General features: G+C 50.2%; 1 protein-coding gene across 1 annotated transcript; it reads right to left on the bottom strand.

Annotated features, from left to right (window-relative positions):
• Positions 1–682: 682 nt before the first annotated feature.
• On the bottom strand, positions 683–9,329 carry UBE2Q1 (ubiquitin conjugating enzyme E2 Q1). The gene is made up of 13 exons (XM_063104734.1): positions 8,891–9,329; positions 6,550–6,654; positions 6,128–6,232; positions 5,451–5,501; positions 3,727–3,867; positions 3,431–3,515; positions 3,106–3,166; positions 2,796–2,886; positions 2,612–2,670; positions 2,461–2,509; positions 2,091–2,186; positions 1,629–1,695; positions 683–1,172 (listed from the first exon to the last, which is right to left on the bottom strand). Exons 1-13 carry the CDS (start codon positions 9,224–9,226, stop codon positions 1,141–1,143), a joined length of 1,278 nt encoding a protein of 425 aa, XP_062960804.1. The 5' UTR covers positions 9,227–9,329; the 3' UTR covers positions 683–1,140.
• Positions 9,330–9,501: the final 172 nt, after the last annotated feature.

The following is a 9,501-nucleotide window of genomic DNA, read 5'->3' on the forward strand; positions in this document are numbered from 1 at the left end:
AGGATACAGGTATTGAAAACAGACCCCCTTAAAGCTAACCTTTTCCAGTAGGATCCACCTTGTGGGACTGGCTTGAAAGAATCCATAATTCTCCAAGTCAAAGAGCTTACTTCAGAACTACTATGCCCGTCTTCTCTCACAAAACCATATGAAGCAAGAGACAGGAGGAAGGTGATCAAAGCTTACCAACGATCACCATCCAGTGCTAGAAGCCACTTTCCAGGAGGAGGAAGCAGCGAACACCAAAGAGTTGTGGCTACATGGCAGATTGCTGAGATCAGAAAAGACCACACGTACTCTTAGGAGACTCTGCCCCCATCCCAACTCAATTCATTTAAAAGGAATTCTATGAAGCAGCCTCCTGAGCCTCATTTTCTTTTTCTTAGAAATTTGAAAACATCTGTGACTAGAATTAAGATCATTTCAGCCTACTACGTTGTAGCTTAGCAGGCCAGGTTCTGCATTCCAAAAGGAACAAGTGCTGGTTGCTCAAGGCCTTCAGGAGAAATCTAGGGATGGACCAGGCATGTGCTTCAGCTCATTTCTCTTGCTTTAGCAGCAAAACGCAGCCTCTCATCTCTACCAAAGCAACAGTGGACTTGGTACCCCTCCCCCACCTCCCAAGTTCACAGGATGGGGTGAGATGTGGGAATAAAAATAAAGATGAGTCAAGACCAGCATCTTCAAATTAACAAACTGTAATTGTTTTCCCAAAGATACATTTTTTTTCATACACATCCATCATACACTGTAACCAAAAAAAGCAGTGTACATGAAATAAGAGAAAATAAATTAAAAATCCATAGCATAGGTAAGGAGGCTCTAGTCTGGAGCACGGCTGAGTTTCCAGCAATATAAGGAGGCTCGAGAGTTTCTTTTATAAGAATGCCTGCTAGCAAGGGTTCCAGCAAGGTGGTTGGTTGGTCTGTAAGTCAGTCTTGAGTACTTGAAACAGTTCTGTGTTTGTTTTTTTCCCTTAGCGTTTAGAATAGCCATCATTGTCCTGCAATAGGCAGAGCTATCACGTCCAGGAAAAATGAGGGAGGGAACCACAGAGGCAGCGTGAGATCCAAATACAGCATTCAAAGGTAATTGGTCCAGTGGTGCCTGGGGAAGGAGGAAGGGGATGACACTCCAGGGTTAGCCATCTTCCTTTGGGGGTGTGTACCAACCTGCAAAGAAACAGAGCAAAACACAGTCAGGTGGAGGCTGAAGTCCCAATCACCGAAGACATCTCCAGTGTTACAGGCAAAAAGATTCTAGGACAGGCTACTCAGTGTGGGGACAGAGAAGGTGTGTGGGGAGCCAAGAAACTGCCTACCTGATGATAACAAAGGGAGAATGGCATGCCAACCTGAGATGACAGAAGAGCGAGATGAGCTTTTCCAAAGGGTGGATGGGAAAGGGGCAGCACCAAGTCTATCTGTGATACCATCGTTGGTGCTTTTCTGGGAGAAGAGGTTGTGGACATCAGCCACCTCCAGCCCTTCTTTGGAGAACTGGGGCAGGTGCTACATTAATGGGTGATAAGGCTCAGAAATCAAAAGGGGTTCTTGCTATTTGGCTGGAAGTGAAAACCTGGGGCCTGGCAAGTGTCCGAATCTCCTGAGTCCTGGCTCCAGCCTCACCGTTTTTTTCGTGGATCTGCACCAAGGACTTGTAGGACTGCTGTGCTCTTGTCAGACTGTATTGAGACTGGGGAGACGAAGCCACCAGATCAGGCCATGGCCACCTGTGGCCTTACTGCCCCTCACTTTCCACAGGCTGCCACCCAGAGACCCAGGAGTTCTGGCTCCCAGCATTGTGTTCTGGTGACACACTAAGTACCATCCACCTGGGAGGTCTCTGGGAGCCACAGTCCCACAACCATCCCTTTCCAGACCTGTGCCCTCCCAAATGTCTTAGGATGTCCCTCAGACCAAGTCCCTGATGCTGCTCCCACTGTGGGCAGCCCAGCCCTCTAATCCAACACCACCAGCCCAGGGGCCTTATCCTCTTTGTCCCTCAAAGAAGGCAGCTTCTGCCTGCTAGTGGCCCAAACTGTATTTGGCTCCAGCAGGCCCCACCAACCCCAGCCCCAGGCTCCTTACTTTGTTGGCTCCAAACTGCACTCGTGCTTTTCCCTTCACCAGTGTGGCACTGATCTGCATGATCACTGACTCTATGGAATAGGCACTGCTCCAGCCCTAGGTGATGGGAGGGACAAAGCGAGCGAGTTAGGACAAAGCTTCCTGAGAAACCTATGTTTCTCCAGGCAGCGGCTGTATCTGTAGAAGGGCCCTTGCCCTTCACTCCCAGCAGAGCCACCAGCTGTTTGCCCGGGTCAGTGGGTGCAGGCCTTGCACAGCAGAATGAAAGGGCCACATTATGCCTACTGCCCAACCTGTAGGGGTGTGTGTGTGGTAAAGCTCAGCCCAGCCACGCCTACACCAGCCCAGCCAAGAGAGAGAAACAGCTTACCTGTTTGGTGAGAAGTTCCATGCAGATGGCACCTCCGCCCAGAACATACCTGCAGAAGGAAGGTTAGTCAGTTGTGCCTGGCAAAAGCTCCAAGTCCCTTCTTCACCTTCTGCCACAGGAGCTGCCCTCTTTCTCTTGCCCAGCCACTCACCCTCCAGAGAGGACTGGAGACACAACCCTGACAAATGGTGGGTCAAAGGGGAAGTTATCCTGAGAGAGAGAGAGAGACAGAGACAACAATCAAGGAAGGGAGGTCGATGTCTCCCACAGGACTGTAAGGCAGACAGGGAAGCCTAGGCCAGGGAGGGTGAGACCAGAAAAGAAAATAGTCTTACTTTAAAAGAAAAGTTAAGTAGGATGAAGTCAGCTCCTTCTTTCTCTTTGAGGATCTGGAGATCGTTGTGCAAAGCGCTGTCCTGGTCAACTCTATGAAGCAGTGAGTCTGGGCTCAGATTCCTGGTCTCAGCTCAGGAACCTTATAAGGGCTCCCACTACCCAGGCTAGCAGCAGGTGGACAAACCACTGCCCACACCATGTTCTGGAACCCTGCAGCCAACACACTGGATGGGACTGCCCTGGAGCTCCCACCACAGTAGTTCCACTCACACTACTCCATTTCTCTCCAATCACAAAGTCCCCACTTACTTGAGGAGTTTGACATTCCAATCATATAGACTGTCATTCACGAGTTCGACTGCATAGTTTCCTGGAAAGAGGAAAGAAAATAGGTCCAGGTGAGAGCAGTAGCTAATGCAGATCCCTCTCCCAGACAGAGAAAAATATCAAAGGCTCCAGGTTCACCCCAGACAGACACGCATCTAATCCAAGACACTGGTTTGAAGAGCTCCATTTTGGCCTGAGAAGTGCATAAGCATTCATGTATCCCAGAACCTCCTGGGACCCCTTGCTATCACAATATCCTTCCTTATCAGAAACTTCTGTGCAGGCCCCTCTCTAGGGAAAAACTTACCACCTTTGAAACTCTGTGATCGGTATATATCCCTGAGCTCCTTCATCAGCCGGTCAGTGGCCTGCACCGAGCCAGACACCGCACCCTGCAAGGGAAGGATGACAGGAACATCTCTCAGTCATGTGGTTTGGAAACACATGCTAGACCTTAGGGACAGTCTGGCAGCTTGCCCAGGATTTAGGGAAGGATTAGGCACATCCAAAAAAGAAGTCTACTCCCCACACTGACATCGATGGCCTATCACTTCCCAGCCATCACCAACCCCTTCGCCCAGTCTCTCCCTAGAAGGCACGTACATTTAAGTAATCTTGCCTCTGGTTCTTTTTAATTTTCTCTAGGATGGCCAAGTTTTCTTTTCCGATGCCATCATCTTCGGACTTCTTGCCCTCTGCTGGCTCTTCCTCTTTCATTTCATAGTGATCTAGGTCTTCTGTGTCCTGGGGAAGGTGTGGGGTGGGAGTGGAACAGAGGAGAAAAGAAACCAACACAGGTTGTGGAGAAGGACCATCACTTTCCCCCTCCTATTTGGCCTAGAGCTGCAAGTTAAAGAGCAGCAGTCCATCTAGCATTCTTCTAAACACAACACCCTTGCCATTTTGAAGTAACTCCCAGCACCATTCCCTCCACAATCTAAAGAATGAGGCAAATTTCTTCTCTTACTTAGTTCTCAAGCTGTAGTTGCAGAGCTACAGTAAGGACCTAGGCAGGGACTCAGTCCTCTTGTTCCCCAGACTGACCCCACTCACACTGTCCCTAAAACTTGCCCTTGGCAGCAGAAACTCTTCCTTAGATCCCAGCAGAATTGACTTTGGCCTGACACTGTGACTCAAAGCTCATGTTTCATCAGGTGACTATTATATCCAGGAGTTCTCAGGAACCCAGGTCTAAAGGAGAAGCCTGGGTCATAAATCTTCCTTCCTTTCCTACAAGTGCAGAGCCTGAATCAAGTATGTAGAGGCACCCACTGCCAAGATGGAAATGAGAAAGGAGTTCCAGAGAGGGAGATGGAAGAGGTCAAGGACAAAATTAGCTCCTTATTCACCCTGCTCTAAGTGAGCAAGCAGTGGGAGGAGGAGACCCTAACCAGGGTTCAGCCCCTTTCAGTCAGATGTTGGAGGTGTGGCACAGAGGACTGCCCACTCTCTGGGAGGAGTAAATTTCATGTATCACCAGTACTTTGTTGGTCTTAAGACCCTTACAAAGTTACAGAACCTGAGACATTAATCCAGTACCAGGAAATAGTGATCAGAGTAATTTCCTTGCTCTGGAAGGACATACTAACCTCCCAGTTATTACATTAGCAGCTAACATATACCAAATGTTTATACACATGTCAGGTTCTGTATTAGGTGCTATACACACTAGCTCATTTCATTCTTACAACCACATCATTATTCTATCATCATCCCTATTTTAAAGACGAGGAAGCTAAGGTCTAGTGAGGTTAATTATCATGCTCAAAGTCACAGAACTCTTAGCAGAGCTAAGACTTGAATCAAGTTCTGTCAGGCTCTGAAGCTCAAATTCTTAACCATTATGTTATATTCTGCAAAAGTAACTGTTTTTAGAGAATACATCAGACAAATTACTTAGCATTTATAATGTACTGTATGAAGTATTTTATGTGCAACACTTCAGTTAATCTTTGAGACAACCATATGTATATGTATAATCTCGTCTTACAGATACAGATAAGAAAACCGCAGCTTAGTGAGAATACGTAAAATCCCCCAATTAAGATAGCTGGGATGCAAACTCAGGGTTGTGGGACTCCATAGCCATCAGAAATTAACTTGTTGACTATTTGGTTTCAACAGATTTGCACCTGTCTTTAGCGGTTGGATGTGGGTGCCCTGTCTCCTCTACTACACTGGCTATTCCTCCAGGTCAGAAGTAATGTCTTTATTCCTTTGATGTTTCTCTCTCCCCAGTTCTAGACTGGAGTTCTGCACAGAGTAGGTAATCAATGCTGCTGACTGAAAGAGCTTCTTGCCAATGCCACCTCAGATAGCAAGCCTACCTCAGGCATCTCCTCATCTTCATCTTCTGATGACACGTCTTCCTGTGTGCACTGCAGTGGGGAGGGAAAGATGAAGTTAAGTGCCCTGGTGGCTTGCTAGAATGCAGCCTCTGACCTACTCCCTTGAGCCTCCAGCTCTGGAATTTCTGTGCCTGCCCATAATGCTGCTGGTCTCTCCACCAGCCAGATCTGAGTGGAAGCAAGAGCCCAGGGAATGACTCTGCTACCAGCCCATTATTCTCCACCTACCATATGCCAAAGAATAAACGAGAAGCAAAATGGCTGTTTCTGTTACCCAACTCACAAACCCCAACTTAATTTTCCTAAGAACCTCTCCTGTCCTAGATCTAGACTGACTTTACATTCTTGTTTTTCACAAGGGGCCTGAGTCCCCAGTGGCCACTAACTGCTACTGCTAAGATAATGGTCAAAATTTCCCCTTTGAACATGAAGGATACTGACCATGACAGTTTTGACAGGAGAGTTGAAGTTGCTAGAGCCCCATTTAGCTAAAGTCCCCTCTTGGGAAGAAAGAGGCTAAGAGATGATATGTGTATGTGTTTGAGAGTGGGTGGTGGAGTGAAACTACTGCAGATTCTTGTCACCTAACAAGTACTTATTGAGTGCTCTCTGTGGGGCAACTCTACAACAGTGCCCAAAGTCCCTCAGCTGCTTACCTGCTCTGCTGGCAAGGGCTGATCCAGCATCTCCACATCTGGATGCTGAGGAAGGTTATAGAGTTTACACAGGTCGGAGATAATCCTCTTCAGATGCTGCAATAGCTGAGGGTGGGGGACCACAGAGACATCAAATACTTCTCCACTCCAATCTGGATAGGTGCATGGATGAACTCTTAGCTTAGACTCCAAATTGGAACCCAGTTCTCTAAGCCTTATAGACCATGTGGCTCAACGAGCTTCCAAGGGGATGGTGCAGGGATCTCCTTCTGGCTTCAGTAAGCACCTCCTCTAAGAAGTCTTCCCCCAAATGTTCAGCCTACTGTATTATCCACTTTCCAGATACAGCTCCCTTTCACAGGATGCCTTTGTGACATGGGCCTCCCAGGAATAAATGTGCCCCTACCCCGTGGCCCCCTCACCAGAGTATTCCCTTTCTTTATGTCCACCAGCCTCTCCAAGACAGCAGCCAAGTTAGGGTCATCAGACTCCACTGACCAGATGGGAGGCACAGCAGGGTATGACTCCTGAGGGGAAAAGAGCAGAGAGTGGTCAAAATGGCAACTCTGGGGAAAGCCAGATTTTTGCCTGCCCTCTGCCCCACAAGACTTCGAGTTCCTTTGCTTCTCCACCCCTAACCCCTACACACTCATAAAACCCAGCTCAGCAGGTCAATATCTAACCAAGCAGCTCTCCAACAAATCCTGGACTTGGAGAAAAACAGTTCCTCAGAGGACCCTTTCCAAGAAGCAGGCTGGAACCTTTTCTTTTTTTCCTCGAGAGTAAAAACCAGGGAAAGCAACACAGCTAAACTCTGCTAATAGTGAGGTAGGACTCCTAATCTACTGTACTGCCTATACAAGTTCCGGACTTGAAGATCTCCCCACACCCAGGACAGAGTCCTCCAACTCTTCTGCTTTCAAACTCCAGAACCAGCTGAGGAATTACCTCATCACAATCACACTGATGTGAAAAAAGCACTAGGGAAGGAGGAATAAACACTAGGTTGTATCTCCAGAACCTAAGAATAAAAGGATATCAGGAAGAATCTCCCCATCCCACTCCGAAGAGATTCCCTCCAACACCAACATTCTCCCCTCCTCTCCCTTGGGAACCTGCCACCTTCTCAGTCCAGGCGTGGGCTGTAGGGCTCCACATGGCAGGCTGGAAGAAAGAAGCCTACGCTGCTGACATTCCCAGCATTCCTGAGCCACAGTGCCAAAATCGGTCTGACCAGACTCCCCTTCTGCCCAAACCAAGGGGCCTGTTCAGGCCAAGTCTCCTTTATAGGAGCCACAGGGAGTATGGGTGGGGACCCCATAAGTTAACTTCTTGCCAGGGACAAAGACAGTAGATGGCCTCTGGCAACTGAAAGGGCAGCTTGATGAGGGCAAACCTACCCTTAAGGAATCAGAAGCTTAATTAAGGAAAATTAACACTTGAGGTTTCCACATATGCCAAGGAAACCTTCTCCACTCCTACTGGAAATCTCACCTCTGCCATTGCTCTAATCAATGCTGGAGGAAAAATAATTATCAAAGATGCTCACCTTCCCCTGATTAAGCCACCCTAGTCTTCAATCTTAACTTTTTTTTTTTGGTGGGGAGAGGAAAAAAGAGAGAAATGGGACAAGAGTTTTGGTGGGGCACCATCCAACCCAAGTTGAGGCTTACCTCACCAAACCTTGACCTGGTTTGACTGAGGAAAAGGACAGAAAGCACCATGTAAATTGAATTCAGGCCCCCAAGTACCACAGAATTCAAAAGTCTCTTTCCCCAGGCTACTCCCATTAACAGTTAGCCTGCTTGGATAAGGAATTAGCTAGTTCCTTAGCTACTGCTCCCCAGCAGGGAGACCATAGCAAGTAATATCAACCAATATAAGCGATATACCATGCACTACCAGACATTCCCAAATTATCAGAGGCCAACCCTCTTCAAGGGATATCTGAGGGTAGACTAGGCAGGAGACATGTAAGGTGTCTCCTAGTTTAGTATGCCTAGGATGTAATGATGCTCACTGGGGAGAAATGGAACCATTACTGCTCAGAATAAATGGGGTAGCCCTTGAACATCACATCCCCATCGTTACCAGGAGAGACAACAACTCAGGGCAATTGGACATATCCACAGGGAACAGGGCAGATCTGCCACCAGCTGAGGCAAAAAGGGGAGAGTTAGATGTTACACCAGAATAAAAGGGAATCCAAAGGAGAGAAAAAAGAGTAGTAAGTGACCTGTAAACTATCACTTGGTGAAATTCAGAGAGCAGAGAGGGGCTGCATGAGGGATGCCTGGGCAGGGATCCCACAGGTGGCAACGTCCTAAGTCAAAGAAACTACTGAGAAGGGGGCATCATTGAACTGTGCAGAGTACCAGGCCAGGTCCTTCCGGCTGGGGTCAGTGCGGAGGCCTAGCACCCTGAAATGAGAATGGGGGGACTTTCCTAGGTGGCAAGATAAAGTTGTGGAGGAGTAGCCAAAAGGAGCCCAAATCATGAACCTTGAGGTGTGGGTGGGTTCTTGGAAAGGGGTAGTCGAGGCGCCATATGTCGGGGTGCCCCTCGCTATCAGGGGTCAATGGTAGAGGTTCTGGTGCACGGCTGAACCTCAGGCGAAAGGAACAACTGTAACCTCGAGAGAATGAGCCGAGTCCCGAGACGGGCTTCGGCCTCCCAGGTCCTTGGAGAGCAGAAAGCTGTACGGGGTGGTCCTGAGACCCTGACAAAAAGCCCCCACAGAGACGCACGCGAGAGGGTCCTCACCGTGATGTTGCAGTGGATGCGGACGGGATCCACAGGCACCGACCCCCGTGGGGGGAGATGCGGTCCGGGCGCGGCCCCCGCCCCGGCCGCCCCGGCCCCTCCGGCCCCAGCCAGCAGGAACTCGCAGCTCAGCTCGTCCAGGCAGGCGCTGGCAATGCGGAAGCGCTCGTGGCCGCGGTGGAAGATGGACTCGAGCAGCTTCAGCTCCCGCCTCAGGCAGGGCCCTGGCCCCGGGCCCCCCCCTGGGCCGCCCCCGGACCCCGGCGCCGCCCCCTGACCCCCCAACTGCTGCCCCGGCCCTGGCTGCTGCTGCCCCTGCGGCTGCGGCTGCTGCATCCTCCGCTCCGCTCCGTTCCGGGGCCGGCGGGCCGGGAGCCTCCGGCCTCCGCTCCGGGCTCCGCCGCCGCCGCCGCCGCCGCCGCGGTCCGCACTTCCTGATCCCCCCTTCGCCAAGATGGCGCCGCCGCCACCTCCGGGACAGGGCCCCCCCCTCCGCTCGCTGGCCCCCTCAGCCGCCGGAAGCCACGCGCCCCTCCTCCTCCTCGACGGCCCCGCCTCCGTCCCCCTTCACGTGACCTCCCTGCTCCGGCCTCCTCCACGTGATCTCTCAG

The sequence above is a fragment of the Cynocephalus volans genome, chromosome 8 (genome assembly GCF_027409185.1).
Source record: "Cynocephalus volans isolate mCynVol1 chromosome 8, mCynVol1.pri, whole genome shotgun sequence".
Lineage (NCBI taxonomy): Eukaryota > Metazoa > Chordata > Mammalia > Dermoptera > Cynocephalidae > Cynocephalus > Cynocephalus volans.